We start from the raw sequence: 17,368 nt of genomic DNA, 5'->3' as shown, positions 1-17,368 counted from the left end.
GTGGTAGCAACAAGGAGGACAATGCTAGTGAGGCAAATGTGGTGAAGTGACGTGTTAGGAGGGATGAAAGATTCAGGGGGATGGCACCCACCTTATACAGGCAGTGCAAACAAACTGAGGAGGAAATCACAATACTAAAGACATCATCGTTCATCTTCTTCTACATGTGAACCAACATGGTTGATGGGTAAATCACACTAACCTCCCTTGATACTACGAGTCTCTCTCTCTCTCTCTCTTTCTCTCTCTCTCTCTCCCCCACTCCTAACGCCCACATCCATTGAAGCTCCCTCTGACTTGTACACAAACGCGTCAAATAAGGTAGGACCCAGCAGCCTACATTAGGAACGCCACCCTTGGTTCTTTCAGAAGAAGGGTTCCCAGGGCCAGTCAGTTCCACAGCCGGCCCAGGACTTATACAGACAAACTACCAGACCCATTCATGCCGGGAGTACGTGACACACGGACGAAGAAAGTCATGCAGGATATCATTCATATTAAGAAGGGTCGAGCAAACCATCATGTGCATGACCAGACTCCCCATAAATGCCTCTTGTCTGTCTTCCTCAGTCTCGCATGTCGGGACAATGGCCACCCGTCCACGCTGTCTAACATACACACACATACACTAACGTATACACATACACACTATACGCTCACTCCCACACACACACGTATATCTACACACACACACGCACATATACGCTCGCTCACATAAACAAACGTAATCATACATACGCACATGTACACACACACACAAACAAATTAGTGACATACCTCCCCACACAACCCCCTCTGTGTAACCTCGCGTCCTCCAACCTCAGATAAAACGTGCCAGCGACCTTCCCCAACAACCCACAAACCTTAACGTCTATAGTTCATAACAACCCAACATCTAAGCTCAAGTACAACCCACACACACCTCCTTCATAACCCTACCATAGACCTCGTAAATATCTTCCACAGTTCCCAGATACAGACTTTGGCCCAGACTCACACGCAACGTCTTGAGACGTGAACCTTTCTGCTGAAACATGTGTAAGCCAGTAGACCACCCGCTCCCTGACGTCATACGTAACTAGGAAATCATTTATCTCCCCCCCCCCCCCCACACACACACATATACAAAAAAAAAGGGATTGACCAGAGGAGACGAGGGTTTTTGAAAAGTCACGGGAAGTGAAAAGGATGATAAGGAACCATAGACTAACGAAGACAGAGAACACAGTGCTGAGTGAACAGAGAATAAATGTTGAAGATGATATAGCATATGTGTACTTAAGAGAAGACAAGAAAGCAAGTGATGATGGGACATGTTTAAGCAGGAGTTGATAGAGAAAGTGTTTAAGGTTTTGGGTGACGAGAGTAGAGCAGACGAGTCACCGGAGCCATCTCCACACCCGCTTGGCCTTAACTGTTTACCTCCTACTCCCACACCCACACACAAGTCCTTGTCTCTCCCACGCTGTCGTGGCTCTACCTCCCACTCCACACCCATGGTCCTGCTGGCTCCTACTCACTCGACCTTCTCTCTCTCTCTCTCTCTCTGTGGACTCGACCTCCCTCCCATGTTAATGCTCACTTTCTTACCATGCGTGGAGCGCCTCTCTCCCACACACTCCAGACGATCTCTCACACCACTCCCTGCTGAGTCCACATTCAACCAGGACTTTCCCTGCCTCCCTCTGTGTTCACAGCTACCCAAGATGACTCTCGCACAGACGTGGTCTTCTGTCACTCTGTAAGAAAACCATCCTCCTCACCCGTCTCCCCCACACAACACGGGATGCTCACACCGTCTCTACTCACCCGACTCCCTCTTACAACCCCGACCACATCACCACCCACCTCCTCCTCTTTACTTCTGCCAGACGTCTCTCTCAGTGCCCCACTTTAGCTGCCTGTCTCAATGCCGACTCTCCCCGACTTCACTGGTCAAGCCCCTGAGTTGTAATGGATCCTCCAATATGGCTGGAAAAGCCCCGTGAAACAAGTACGACAAGTGTGGTGGGCCAGACCAGAGACAAGGAGCAGGGGGTATCTCTTGCCAGGACGAGTGACCGAGGCCACGAAACTACCGTGCATCGCCCGCCCCCCGACACACACACACACACACACGGCCAGCGACAGATCCGACCCAAAGGTCATCCAATTAGCTTGATTCGTCTACATAGGTCAAAAGAATTTTCCTGGTTGTTAACCCTTGACAAACGTGTATATATTTTTTGACTTAGAACATTAGCCAGTGTTTTAGTGTTTGAAACCAGGGAAAAGAAACTTTAGCTTTGTAAGGTAGAAGTGTTGGTGGTCGTTCATCCTGAGAGAAAAAGATATTTTCTAACGAGCGAGGCAGATTATTTTGTGGACGTGTCATTCTACAAACCTACGTGGAGCTTCGTCTGTGTGGCGTTCAGGGTTGTGATGGACGTTATAAAGGCGGTGTTAAGGTGCCAGTGTACGCCACAGAGGCGGAGGTACAGACCCAGCGGGGTCAACAAAAGCGGTGGTAGAGCCCCGGTGAAAGATGCAAAGACGGGGACAGAGAAACGAGGTGGTGTGATGGCAACCCGTCAACCACACCACACCACACCACGCCACCGCCTCTGTTATGCCTTGCTGAATCACCCACAAACCTTTCAACACTTTTATTCTGCGACGAGAGGGACAAGTGTGGCTCATGAGCCTCACACCGGCCACCCCCCCATGCCCACACCCACCCACACGTTTCTGAGTGGCACTAGAACCTACGTATCGCCCACCACCCTCGCCCATACCCGCCCACACGCCTTAAGGTGGTGATGGCGGGGAATGGGGAAGGGAGTGGGTGAACCGAAAGGGTGAACCAACACCCTGCGCCACACGCCCTCACATCCTGTGCACCGAAAGCACCCACATTATCCTATATATCAGGCGTGTCGCAGTAACATCCGCCCGCTGGAGCACGCAGGCCGCCGCCCCGCCGCCCCTTCCGTTCATTCAACCAGGCGTCCTCCACCCCTTCAACCCACCCATCAAGTCATCCACCGTTTCCCCCCACCCCCTCCTCCTCCTCCCCTCGTTCACCCACGTTCTTCCTCATTTTCCACCCATCCACACAATCTTCCTCCCCCTCCACCATTCTACTCCAGTTCTTCCTCCACTGCAGACACCCTCATCCTCCCCAGCCTAGCACTCTCCTGTAACTCCCTCTCTCTTGTCATCCGCCTCATCCACTCTCCTGGGTCCTGCCCTCCAACACGTAGCTGGTCATGGTGGCATATGCCTTCCCTTTACTATACCCAGAGTTAGAGAAGCTAAGGAGGACACGTCGCTCACATTCAATAACTTCAGTAGACATAACCAGAGGAAGATGGTCCTTAACCAGGACAAGGCAGATACTCTCCTGCAACTCTCACTCGCTCTCCCTACTCTCACTCACTCCTTCAGTTCTCCCTCTTGCAATCTGTACTTGTAGGTCTGCTGAACTTTGTATTCTGTGTGTGTTGCTTGGGGTTGAGTGCGCACTGTGCTGGCTCGTAGATGTTTAAGGGTCAGATCTGTTCACAGTATGGTAATGTCTCCCTGGGGAGGCTGCCCACGACCAGCCTTGCATTACGACCTCTCTCTCTCTCTCTCTCTCTCTCTCTCTCTCTCTCTCTCTCTCTCTCGTCCTAGGTAGTGGGAGGCAGGTACCTACCTGGAAGTTCGCCAGCACAAGCAAGGGTGGTGTAGGGATGCCCAGCTGGACCGATGATGCACGAGATTTCTGTAACAGGAAAACAAAACGTCTTCGTTAGTACTCGTTGGTACTCCAGTACAATGCGTTAGTTCTCTAGCTCATATCCATTAGTACATCTATACTTGAGTCTTTCCAGTAACGTAATCTCGTGAGTATATGGTCAATTGTGTCAGTGCTCATTAGTAGTCAATGTTCGCATACCTATCACATCTTCAGTACTTACATAAGTAAGTACTCGCATGTTAACACTACCATTTGTAAGTACCAACACACGACTGTTAATACTAACATAGATATATATTTACTTTAGTACTACTACTCATGAGTACTTACGTTAAGTTAGTTCCAACATACGTAATTACTCATGTTCATTAGTTCTCATCAATGAGTCAAGTGTTAGTTTCAAATGTTCATTTTACATTAAAATCTATACAACAGTCTTAGCTTATGCCTTCATACAAAGCTTAATTAGGCGTTACGTGAGCTGGAACTTTGTAGAAAAAGCTTTGGTAATTCTAATTCTAAATTTTGAAGGTTTTGAGAATGTTCATTTCAAAAGTATGTGGTTTGGGCTGTACCATAAGTAAATTCGTAAGTGACTGAATGATTGTGTGATCTTACTATAAAATCCAGTCATTAACCTACCAGCCTCACTTACTTTAATTACTTGTAAACATAAACAAGAAGCCACTTATGAAAAATGACCAGCCTTACTACTGAACTACACCCACCCCTCATTATGTCCCGTTACTTGGAAATAGAATATCAACACCAACAGCAGAAGTAGCCACGACCAGAGTACACATTTAGTACAAGTAACACTCGCGCGCACACACACACACACACACATGACGGATCATACAGTGTCGCTCATCAATCACATGTTCATAACCTGAAGATTATAATTTTTTTGGTCTGTTGGTTCTTTGTGAACTCTTCTTGGTTAAAGTGTCTCAATTATTCATCAGTCGTACGATAATTATTCAAATTTTAAAGATTCTCTCTCTCTCTCTCTCTTGGTTTAACATTCTAGTCTGGTACCACAGCTGTGACCAACCACCTTCCATGTTCCCATCAAGAGCCAAGGATTATCATCAGTTCCACCTCTAAAGTTCTGACAACTTGAAGGTTCCTCCTGACGTAGGGTCAGCTCCCTGCAGGAGAAGGCAGTAGACCTCCTGTGTATATACGTATCTACACCACCTCCTGTGTATATATGTATCTACACCACCTCCTGTGTATATATGTATCTACACCACCTCCTGTGTATATATGTATCTACACCACCTCCTGTGTATATATGTATATACACCTCGAGCCTCGGTACCACCAACTCAAGTTTGGCTCTGATGATAACTTGACTATGATATAACTTAACCAGTTTCTAGAGTTTCAGCCGAGAACCTGTTACAGAAAGTAAGCTGCAGTCGGCGTCAACCGTTGTTGTTATCACCTTCTGGGCTGCCTCACTGTCCAGGTTCGAGTCTGTTACTCTACGAGTCAAGACAAAAGAGCGTTGGCTGTACCCTTAGGAATCCGACCTGCCTCACATTCCGTACCCTCCCTGCCTGACTCGTCAAGGCTGGACACTCACCTCCTCATAAGTTCTACGAACTTCATCTCAGAACTTGGCCTTAAAACTCATATGAAGATATATCTAATCTGTCTGATATCTACACTTAAAGTACACATTAACGTGTCTGAAATCTAGACTTAGCATGTACAGGAACCTGTCTGAAATCTGGATTGAACATGTCCTCGAATCTGTCTGGAATTGGGATTCAGCAGGTCTACGAATCTGTCTAAATCTGGACTTCAGAAGTGCACCTCAGGGTCTGTGCTACGGCCTCCTGATCCCTGACGGAGAGGAATGTGTGCTATAGTCTGAGCTAAGGCTATACCCGGACCACACCGGACCGGGGAACTCACTGACCTTGAGGACTCGGGCCAGCTCGACCCTCGCTTCCTCCATCATGTCACAGGGAGAGGCAGAGTCGACGACGAACACTATTCCATCCGTGGCGCGGGTGTACGACGACCACAACGGTCGTAGTCGTTCCCCGCCACCCACGTCCCAGCACGACCAGCGGTAACCACCTCCCCAGACCTGAAGACGGCGCACAGGAAGAGCGAGGGTCAGTGTGATGCGAAGGATGAGATGTGATGGCACGAGGAGAGGGAAGGAAGAGATATACAGTGAGACAAGATGATGAAGGAAAAGAAAGACAATAGTATGAGAGAGAGAGAGAGAGAGAGAGAGAGAGAGAGCTCTATAGAGTTAACTTCTTTCATGAAGTATTTTTGAAATAGTTCATTAAAAAGGAATTAACTTTATAAAGATAATTTCGCTTAAGTATTTTCGAAGTGGTTCATTATTACGTTATGAATTATAGATCACCGAGTTACAGAATTACGCATTGTTAAGTCTAAATGAGAAACAGCTACAACTTTGAGCTAAACAATCTCGTTATCTCTTAACAATCCATAGAAAAAGATATGAACTTAGAATATAAATGTGTTAACTTTTTATAGATAAAACTGAAAATGTCACTTTAAAATTAGTCATTAACACTGGGTTACTTTTAAAATGTCAAGTTGAAATTGTTACTTTTAAATGTAACGTTAAACTTATTGTGAAATTAGTTAAATCAAGATTGTGTTACGTTACAAGAGAACTGTGTGGCTTGAAAAAGGTCAGCAAGGTCATCTTTCAGAAGACCTTCAGGAAACCTGAAGCCTTTCCTGACCTTCTCATGGTTGAAGCCGATGGTGGGTGTGGTGGCCACGTAGCAGCGGTACTTCATCCTGGTGAGGACTGTCGTCTTGCCAGACCCGTCCAGACCCACGAGGACCACGTGCTTCCTCCTCTTGACCACACCCTCCACCGCCCGCGCCACTCCTGCCTTCCGACGCGACCACGAGTCCATACTTGGCTTCTGTAGGGTTGTTGTAGCACCTGTAGGAGGGTTCTTGTAGGGCGTCTGGGAGGGTTCTTGTCGGGCCTCTATGAGGCTTCTTGTCGATCGACTGGGAGGGTACTTGTAGGGCCTCTGAGAGGTTCTTGCAAGGTGTCTGGAAGGATTCTTGTATGGGCTCTGGGAGGCTTTTTGAAGGCGCTTTGAGAAGTGTTTCTTAGAGCCAGTGTTTCACAATAAGCTCGTGCGAGAGCTTAATGGGTAAACCAAAAAAACTGGCCCTATCTTGGGAGCGTGAGGAACCTTGTTAATCTCACTACACCTACTGTTTCGCTCCTCGCAAGGCGCCCTAAAACAGTAGGGCTCCTGTGCAGGAGCTGGGTCGCGCTTGCCGAACTCCTGTGTGGTAGACCAATGACGGTAAACCGAGCGGATCCTAAGTACGACCTTAGCTAGACGGTACCTTCTACTGTCTCCCTGTGGAAGGGGAGGTCTCTCCTCTCTCTCTATCAGTGGATGGACAGGAGGTCTCTATACTGTCAGTAAATGGACAGATTCCTCTACTGTCCCTTGAGACAGGTCCCTCTACTGTCTCTCAGTCAACAGGTCAGCGTCCCCTCGCCTTGGGATTGGCACGCTGCGCTATCTGTCGACTCTCTCGTTCGATCGCTTTTATTAACTGTTTGTTTTGATTGTCTGTGACGAAACTTTATCTTCTCTCTCGCCTCCTCGACCCAGGGCCCTTGACGCCTGTGTACTGCATTCAGTCCCACACCTGAGAGGAAGAGACGATACTTTCCATTACACATATTCATTGACGTCACATGATGGTTCTTATAACAACATTCATGAGAATTCCACATCAAACATCATAACATTAGAAATACAAGACTTTTTTAACAATATCCCAGACGTGCATTTGATCACAGAGCACTAAAAGATTATCATTTTTGTTCATAAAATTACAATATCTAATAATTGTGTTCATAAAATACTCTACAATATCTAAACATTGTGTTCATAAAATACTCTACAATATCTAAACATTGTGTTCATAAAATACTCTACAATATCTAAACATTGTGTTCATAAAATACTCTACAATATCTAAACATTGTGTTCATAAAATACTCTACAATATCTAAATATTTTGGTTACAGAGAAGTGACAAGTATAACATGATCTACTCATCTCACTTCAAATCACATAAGTATGTTCGATGTGATATATCCATATACACACATTAGGTTTTATATATTCATATATATGTCTCACGTCAAGTGGTATATGGAGCACTTATGTTATTTTCTTTTCATGGGCATTACCTAACCCAGCGTGAGGATGGGGCGCAGGAGGCTTTCTCCTACTGCTAAGCTGGCACACCTCGAGCCACCTGACGATTTCTCCTCTTAGGATTCAACCCACGTAGTGAGAGTGCTCGCCCCAGGCTGGGGGGGTGAGGTCAAGTGCGGGGAGGAGAGAGAGAGAGAGAGAGAGAGAGAGAGAGAGAGAGAGAGAGAGAGAGAGAGAGAGAGAGCGCCAATAAGCGCCCCCCAACGTTTCTCACTGGCAGGAGGCGCGCCCCAGCAGGTTGCATGCTATGTGAGCTGGGTGGGCAGGCAGACGGAACCCACCTGTGTGCTGCTGGTTTTGCTTGCTTGTCCAGCCCAGTTTTTGTTTGTGTTTGTCAGGCTTTGTTGCTTCTCTGTGTCCGACATGTTCTTTGTTTATTTTTTCCTCAGACTCGTTGTTTGTTAATTACTTGTGTTTGTTTGTTAAGATTACTTGCTTATGCCAGAATGTTCGTCGTATTGACTTACATGATATATTCCAATTTCCATTCTTTGAGTGTATGTACTTGTGGATGATTGTTTGTTTATCAGTTGTTTTTGTTTGTGTATAGTATTTGTTAGGGTGGTGTTGTTTCACCTTCAGATTACACTCCCCAACCCCACCAGGTTACGGGGCAACAGAGACGATCCATTGACGTTAGACTCGATAGAAAGTCGACCCAATGGTTCATGTATTTTTGCTCTCTGTAACAGTTATCAGTCATTTACCCACAGGCAATTGGTGATAATGATAATAATAATGATAATCAAGAGTGTGATAAGCCGTTATCCTTCAGTGTTTTTGTGTCTTATAAACGTGGGAAAATTTGCGTGCTGTAATCTGACACCACTGGGAGGGTTATGACACCACTGGGAGGGTTATGACACCACTGGGAGGGTTGTGACAGCAGTAGAAATGGTTGTGGTGTCATGACACCAATGGGGAGGATGGTAACACCAGTGGAGAGGCCTGTGGTGTCATGACACCACTTGCGACGGTTATTGTATCATAATGTAACACCATAAGAGGGGTTGTGGTGTCATTACATGGTACTAGTGGGAGGCTTGTGCTGTCATAATATGACACTTTCATCAAGTGACACAGTATATCCACTGGAACCACATATGACAACAAGTCAGTGCCACACATGACAACACATCGGTGTCACATATGTCAGCATGTCCATCGTATATATGACATATGATGCCACATGGTAACACCTTAGTGTCACGTATGAGAATATGAACAGTGGTGTTATGATCGCCGAACATTACAGAACTACATCTCTACTGTTCACTAGTGCTGCCTGAGTGTGTTCACTAGTGCTGCCTGAGTGTGTTGATGGACCTAAGTGCGTCTTGAGCTTAAACCTAAACTTATTTTAGTGTATTTCCAATATAAGTCAACATCATTTTAATGTGATGAATACTTGAGACTAAAGCACTTCAGTGAGTGTTGTCATCACGAACTTAAAAGTACTTAAGTGTGGGCAAGAGACAACGTTGGGAGCCTGTCATTAAGTATCTACTATGTAAAAGTGTAAGTAAATAAGTGAGTGTGTTCTAACAGAAACACTATCGTCTGATATTCGAACATATGACACACGACCAAAGGAGACAAATTCCCTTGGCTAAATGCTTTGCAGTGCTTTCTTCCTGTACGAGACCCTTCCTGTTCCTGCTGGTGTCACTGATGTTTCTGCTGCTGTTTCTGCTGTATGATAACCGATGTGGCACTGGGAAGACAAACATGCCCCAATCTGACCGACGAATATAAAGAAGTACGAGAAAGACTGAAGAGATTAACCAGAGTTCCTAAAGTGCTTGTTGACCAGACTCTTCAAGGTAGAAGAGTGGCAGGTCTTCACACACACAAAATATGGGAAGCAACAGCCAATCACGAGCCATGGGTCCCAGCATTAGTGGCTGGGACACATGCTGGCAGGTCATGAGGGCAGGCAGTGGCCAAGATAATACCTGCAGAACAGGGTGAGAACAGCATCGTCATAGTGGGCAGAATATGGTGGTTGAGGAGACGTGACGGTGGTAGAGTTAGCAAGACAGGTTTCTGATCCCACTTTGGGTAAGAGAGAGATGGAGGATAAGCCACACTAGATGTGCAAGTAGTAGTCCACACTGGGGGAATAAGCCCACTGTACATATGGAACAACTCAAGAAATGAGATAAAGAAAAAAAACACATAAAACTCAATACTTGTGCAGCGCCCACAGCTCTGGTGAAGCAGACTATGTGATGTTCATTTTGTGGAATGTCCAAGGAGAATGAAGGGCGTGGTTATGCTCAGTATAATCATGCTGTTGCAGGGTTGAATTACAGCGTTTTGAAACAATAGTAGGAAACAAGATACATAAAGTTTTGTTTCTGCACTGTAGGATTCTACTGGTTCATGCTTCCTCACTCGAAGCTGATGTACAGGTCTAAATAGAGAGGAAATATGTTCAGCACGAGAAAGAGAACAAGCACCGGGAGTGAGGTGGAATGGAAGGGAAAGGTGAAGCATGCACGTACAGTGGAATCATTGGCATAAGTGTGAGGACAGGTAATTCTGGGATAAATGAAAGTGAGTTGGCGACGGAAAAGAACCAGAGGGACGACATCACCGCTTACATGATACGAGGAAGTCCATCATCAACAGTTACTGGCCAGGGTAAGCAGGGCACTATGCATTATAGAACAGAGAGACGCAGAGAAGCAGAAAAGCCAAATGAGGAAGTTAAAAACACCAAAGGCTTATTTCACGTCATAAAGTGCTTCAGAGATGGCGAAAGTCAAGCAAAAACATCGACCAAAATCCCTGAAAGAGGAGAGTCGCACAGGAGGGGGCAACACTAGACCTTGCACCGCGAAAATCGTATTGTTAACCTGAAAGAAATGAGATTCAGATTGTAAGAAAGTGAGAGTTCAGGACAGATTCAGAGACTTGGGAGACGGTAACAATGGGTGATGAGGCGATGGTTGGAAGGATGAGAACGATCCCTTTCGTCAGCGAAGGGAAATTTAGGGGTTTGGGAAGGAAAGAGGCTGACGAGGAAGGATGGGGGTTAGCTGAGACCTGTACACTGTTGGTAGTTCTGCCATCCACACTATACACCTGCCTCACCCATAGCTGGGACTCAACTTGGAAGACCTTGCTCGGAGATACTCAGGAGGCCAGAGACCCAGTCGAACAATCCGGGAAGTGGGGAGGGTATAGACGTGAAATCATCCAAAGTGGAATTAGATGAAGTTAAATTGCCAGAAAGAACGGTTTTATCAGTTACTGATTGCTGCTGCTGCTGCCACTGGGAGGGAATGGCTAGGTCACATGACCCTAGGACGACGAGGGCTCCCTTGGAGACCTGCCAGGTTCACATCATCTCTACGACCGAGTCAGGTCATGTGATGCTACTGAAACCTTTCTTACGTTTCAGTGAAATGTTCCAGATCTGCTGTTTCCTAGAAACCCAGTGCGCAGCGTCCACCAGGCCTGACGCTGTGCAAGACCCGTGCACCACACATAGTCACTTTGTCTGGTCTGCATCGACAACAACAGAGAAACTTGACTCTTTAATGACTCCGTAACAGCGTAGTAGGGCGGCATAGTTCTGGAGAAAGCCAATACGACGTATAATTCATGTAGAAAGCCTCCGGTTTCCTTCTACAGCACAGGCTACCCTCCTGTAGAGGCGTCAGGTTTCGGCCAGTCCAACAACCAAGGTATTTGAACGGGGTTCCACTTCCCCACCTCCTTATATACAACAGGAGTGGAAAGATAATCATGTACGGTGAGGTAGAAACCCTCTTCATTAACCTCACTCGCAGCACAGTTCTGCCATTCCGTAGACATGCCAGACACCTGCGCCACACCAACCACAGTTGATCGTGTGCACGTCTACGCGGCTCATCCCTCGTCATGATGGCACAAAGCTAACTTAATCCCACCCCTACAGAGACCTGGTCACCTACCTGGTACACTTGTATGTATCGTCCACTCAGCAAATATGTCGGCATAAAATATCCACAATCCGAGTACTCTTCTGTTTCCGTTACAACAGACACAAGGGGTTGAAGTGCACGACCACCGTTAAGATTCACTGCACAGAGTCCCACAGTCGGAACGCCAGAGGGTAAAGCAAGCTGCTCAAGTGCAGCAACGACCTGAGGCGGACGACCTTCGCACACGACCGCGGACCGACACTCTCTGAGCCACGAATTGTCTAAACTCGCTCTTATAAATCCCACGCGAGACTGATAACCGATTCAGAGCGGTGCGGGGCTGGCGGGAGCGCGGGAACCCCAGCGACCACTGTGGCGGGGCTGGCGACAATGAGGGCGGGCTCACCGTGCTGGTAATAGTGATAAGGCGGTGTGGGCTGGCCCTATCACCTCCTCCAGGATCACATTACGGCCCCATGCCCTTCTGGCCGCCCGAGGTGCCCCCGTCACATCGGAATGCAGTGAGTAATGCGGGTGTTGCAACTTTTTACCCCACCCTCGCGTCTCACTACCCGTTTTCCGCGCCCCTTCTCATCGCCCCGGAATTCATTTTCGAAGGATCTGTATCCGTTACCAGAGAGGATATCTGGTTGATATTCCAGACAGATCCTTGAAAATATATTGTGCGCCACGCCTGCCCGTCAACCAGAGGAATGATGTCATGGGGCTACGTCACTGATACGTCATCAAATTGGGCGTCAAGTAGATGACGTCACCTTGATTCAACAGGGGTACCAACCGTCGCGAGCTCCTGCAGGGCATCACACGGTTTAGACACGCGTTCCAACGGTCGTGTAGCGACCCACATGGCGGGCATGAGTCATTACCAAGGCACTGCGTCCTTCCACATCCTCCTCCTAGACTCCCCCGCTCCCCCAGGACACGCACACACACCTACCATTGCTCTGGGTGGGGGTGTTGGCCTGTCTGGGGCTCCGTGTCCCTCACTCAGAGTGTGGATTTTGTCAATTTGTTGCCGTCAGGTCTACCGCCAGGTCCACCGCCAGGTCCATCTTGTTTGATGCTCATGTTCGTGTGTGTCTCAGGCAGGTGTAGTTTCTCTGTGTGGGTTGTGTTAGCACTTCCAATCCCATCTGTCTCTTCCTTGCCTTTACCCATCACTCACGACAAAATCGAGTCGTACGTAGTCTCTCTCTCTCTCTCTCTCTCTCTCTCTCTCTCTCTCTCTCTCTCTCTCTCTCTCTCTCTCAACCCTCTGTCAATAAACAAGTCGCCCCCACCCAGCAGGACGTACCTTATCGTTCGGTGGAGTACCGGATGATGAGATAAGCCAGTGATTCAGAAGGAAGACGACCACACCAGCCCCTCACCTCTCCACTCCAGTGAGCTCCCCATCCTCACTCCACCCCCACCTCCCCGTACTGATCAGTGACGTCACGATGTATCATGATCAATCTAGCATTATTTCGACCGTGACCCGGACGGAAGTAGGCGGTCCTGGCCAGCGGATGTCACGCTCTGAAGGTCATGTTGATCCTCCGCCGCCGAGACGTCGGCCGATGTGCAGGTCGTGCTGACGATGCTGACAGTGATGCTGACGATGGTGATGTCACTTGTATAAGTGATGCTGATATCATAGATGATATCGGTAATGCTGACAATGATAGCGGATCGTTGATAACGCTAGTGATGCTAAGAAATGGTGGCAGTGAGGATGGCGAAGTTTATGATGTAAGTGATGAGTACGTTGCCGCTCATGAAGTATTAATGCTAACACTCATGATGATGATGCTGTTCATCCTGTGACTACCATATTAACAGCTGTAGTCGTAGCCATCATAATACAGTCACATCTTACCGATCGGAATCATGTATGAGCTGCGGGAGGTGATGACAGCGCAATCACTTGTTTTCCCAGTCACACGTTATCAACATATGATGATGACGTACATGATGCTCCTCCTGCGACCTTCCTCCCCCTCTCTCCTCGTGTTGACGGCGCGGTCGTGGGTTGGTTGTGTTGCTGCAGCCACTGCTAATATTGGTTCTGCTTCTGTTGATGATGGAGGTGTATAGCACCTCCACTGTCCCGGCCTCTCAGCCTGACCCATGTTGCAAGTCTTAGTAATGAACGTGGTGCTCTGTACCTCCGCACTCATATCTCGATGAGTAAACCTCTTCACCTTTGACAGATGCGTCTACCTTGGCTACTGTAATCCTGTATCATCAGGTACAGCGTCTCTTACTACTGAACCACCAGCTCAATAGATGGCGTCCTCTTTACTAACCCGCCTTAAGCTTAATAAATGACATTATCTTAACTAATACCTTCAGATCAATAGATGACGTGTCCTTAATGCTGCGGCCCCTCTCAATAGGTGGAGTTCGTTGTGACGAACACGTCTTCACTTCAGAAGATGGGAATCATCTGGACAAATGTGTCAGTGAGATCAATAGATAACACTGCACCTTTTGAGAAAACCTTGGCTTACTAAACACAGTGCGCTCGTGTTCCGCTTCCACCTTACATCGCAGCACTGATCATACCGATGCGTAAAATAGCAAGTGACGTTACAGTTAATGTAACACCAGCAGGATACATGCCGTCGTTCCATCAATGGACGACCATCGCCTCAGTAGATACCGTTGTGTGATGACACTATCCGCCTTCATCAGTCAAGAGTACATCATATTCTTCCACGAGGACGTGGTCTTAACTAGTGAAGCAGCAGCAGCAGCCTGGACCAGGGTCATGACTTATAGGTTTGACAACATCACGTACGAGCAAGCTGGACTCCCGGACCTGACTAAGTCCAGGACTCACCTGGAAGTCGGAGAAATAGTTATGGATTCAGTGGACGGAGTCGAGGACTTCATTATAATCTTGTTCTTCAATATATTGATGGTTCACATGGTTCTGATAGACTATCTATCTGTTTGTATGGTGGTTCGCCTACTGCACTGATCACCAGGTGAATAGAAGAAGAACGCGTATGGAACCTGATTGTACCAAAGGTAACAAGGAACTGGTGTGGCGACCTTGTGGTGTGGTGTGGTTGATGCAATACCACCTCCACAGATGGTGTGACTGATGAGATACCACCTCCACAGATGGTGTGACTGATGTGTCACCGTCTCCACAGATGGTGTGACTGATGTGTCACCATCTCCACAGATGGTGTGACTCATGTGTCACAGATGGTATGATAACTTGGATTGTGTCACTACCACAACCGATAGATCTGGATGGAATGGTTGTGACCACCACAGGTGGTGTGGCTGTAACACCACATGACACAAACAGATGGTGTGGTTGTAACCACCACGTCACCACCGTAGATGGTGTGGATGTACCATATTTTCATCCTGAACGATTTGATTATAACTATCTCCACAGATGGTGTGGTGGTAATCCCCACATCTCCACAGATGGCTTGACTATAACTAAGACACCAGGACCATCTGTTGTCGCTAAAAATGAATGCACGAGCTTCTTTTCTGTTCACTATTGACAATATCAAGATTGGTTGGTAATGGATATGTTAAATGAATCATATATCGCACAGACAGAACTGTTTCCATTCTGATTTCGCAAAGAGAGAGGAATGTCGGAGTGATACGTGGAAGTTGCAAGTTAACATACTGTGAAGCAACGTAACAAGTTACGTAAACGAATCTGGTATAAATGCCTGATGATATAACGAGGAAGTGTTGGAAAACAAACGTTATATAGGCTTCATCTGGTCTTTGAGAGAGGCAATATGAGAAAGATTTTACGTAGCGCTACAGTAGGTGAAAGTAATAACCACAGAAAGCCTTACGATACGCCAAAAGCATTTCCATACCCAAAGGAAATCGGATGTTACCCAACAATCCTGGAAAATATTCATCCCTAAACAGTGAAGAACGGTACACTGTTGCTATATTGACAACGGTGATGTAGATACTATGAATAAAGCAGAGCCAACTGGCATATAGACCTTCCAAAAGAGGACGAAACGGCAGCTGTCACACCAGCAAGATAGTGGGGGGGGATATAGACGTGAACTCCTGCTATACAAAGCAAAGTTGCTATATAAGGCGATGTGAGGCTTGCCACACCAGCAGCTGACGTCTGTGGCGGAGACACGGCCACAGACGCCCACACTCATAAGCTTTTTGAGTTATCGTCGAAGATAAGGAGAAAGCAAATATGAGAGTCACTCCAACTTAAAGAAAACAAAAGTAAATCATATGTATGGGGCACATGTGTATGGTATGACTAGTAAGCATGACCGAGACGACTCTTGAATGCAAAAATACGACCAGTGGTCTACGATGGGTGAAGTACGACCAGTGGTCTACGATGGGTGAAGTCGTTGCCTGAGTCTAAAATGTAAAAGAAAAGCAATCTTAATTTCAGGTAAACACAGACAGCTTGAAAAAATATTTGAGATAACGAGACACAACAATACACGTTATTCTGGGTGTCGAAATCGGGGTGTGTGGAGAACCTTCTTTTGTTAGACCCAAGAATGTGGGACTAACGAAGTGGGATGACAGAATGAGGAAAAGAATGTTGGATGAGGAAGACAGGATATGGTGGTCATGATGGGTTCACAAGGGAAGGGAGGAGGGGGACTGTGGTGGTCCTTTATTTTCACTACTTGTCCTGAATAATCTGAGATCACAATGTAACATGCTGGTCTTGGAAACCAGAGACACAAGTACTCATTATTGCTCAAGGGAATAAATCAAATTGTTATGGATTCCCTTTCATATAGGCCTCCGTGAGCATAACAAAGCTGATGCTTGAGACAAACATGCAGTTAATAAAGGTAATGTTGAAATAAACATCAAACTGTCAGTTAGAAGCATCAAAACTGTAATTAGAAAGAACCTATTTGAAGATATTGATCATGTGAATTGTAAAGTTTGTGGTCAAAGATTTGGACACAAACTAGAATACTATGTCTTAGAATGTGAGGAAATAAAGCCTTTTAGGGATAGATCTAAACAAACCCTGCAAGAAAAGTCACAGCATCTAATTGTTAATAACAAGATACCTGACATTTTAAGTTTGTATCTACTTTTTGCATCTAGTGGTAAAACTTATGAAACTATGTAATGAATGTAATGAAGCCTATACCATAAATCTTTGTAATATTCTATGTAATATCAACCCACTGGGACCTACCTGAGACCCTTTGTGACCCCTCTAAGCTCTTACGCCACCGCTCACAGGATAAGCAGGGGTTACCGGCACTGATCACATCACCACCATGGGTCTCAGGAGACAGAGGGAGGGCGGCTGGGACCGTGGTGGTCCCAGCGTGGGTCCTAGAAGAGAGGGATGGGAGCTGGGACTGTGATGGTCCTATATAAGGAAGCCTGGTATGTAGGAAACATATGGATGATGAAAATGACCCGATCCTCAACCACGGGCCAGATGAAGGGGAGGAGGCATT

The 17,368-nt window shown here is 46.7% G+C and overlaps 1 protein-coding gene and 1 long non-coding RNA gene across 3 annotated transcripts in view; one reads left to right on the top strand and one right to left on the bottom strand.

Annotated features, from left to right (window-relative positions):
• The window catches only part of LOC139765105 (ADP-ribosylation factor-like protein 4C), a 47,810-nt gene that overhangs the window by 3,023 nt on the left and 27,419 nt on the right, over positions 1–17,368 (bottom strand). The window contains exons 1-4 of one of the 2 annotated variants that reach the window (XM_071692282.1): positions 11,931–12,329; positions 6,466–7,408; positions 5,652–5,825; positions 3,677–3,745 (exon numbers count right to left, since the gene is read on the bottom strand). In XM_071692282.1, coding sequence (XP_071548383.1) covers positions 3,677–3,745; positions 5,652–5,825; positions 6,466–6,645 — 423 coding nt within the window. In that variant the 5' untranslated portion in view covers positions 6,646–7,408; positions 11,931–12,329. Of the gene's footprint in view, positions 1–3,676; positions 3,746–5,651; positions 5,826–6,465; positions 7,409–11,930; positions 12,330–17,368 lie in introns of those variants that run through there. The other variant, XM_071692281.1, reaches the window with a different exon arrangement.
• Positions 1–17,368, top strand: part of LOC139765106 (uncharacterized) — a 76,952-nt gene that overhangs the window by 58,992 nt on the left and 592 nt on the right. The gene's annotated exons all lie outside the window — the stretch shown is intronic.

Source organism: Panulirus ornatus, chromosome 52 (genome assembly GCF_036320965.1).
Source record: "Panulirus ornatus isolate Po-2019 chromosome 52, ASM3632096v1, whole genome shotgun sequence".
Classification (NCBI taxonomy): domain Eukaryota; kingdom Metazoa; phylum Arthropoda; class Malacostraca; order Decapoda; family Palinuridae; genus Panulirus; species Panulirus ornatus.
Note: the sequence above shows the minus strand (reverse complement) of the source record. Positions and strands in the feature narration are given on the sequence as shown.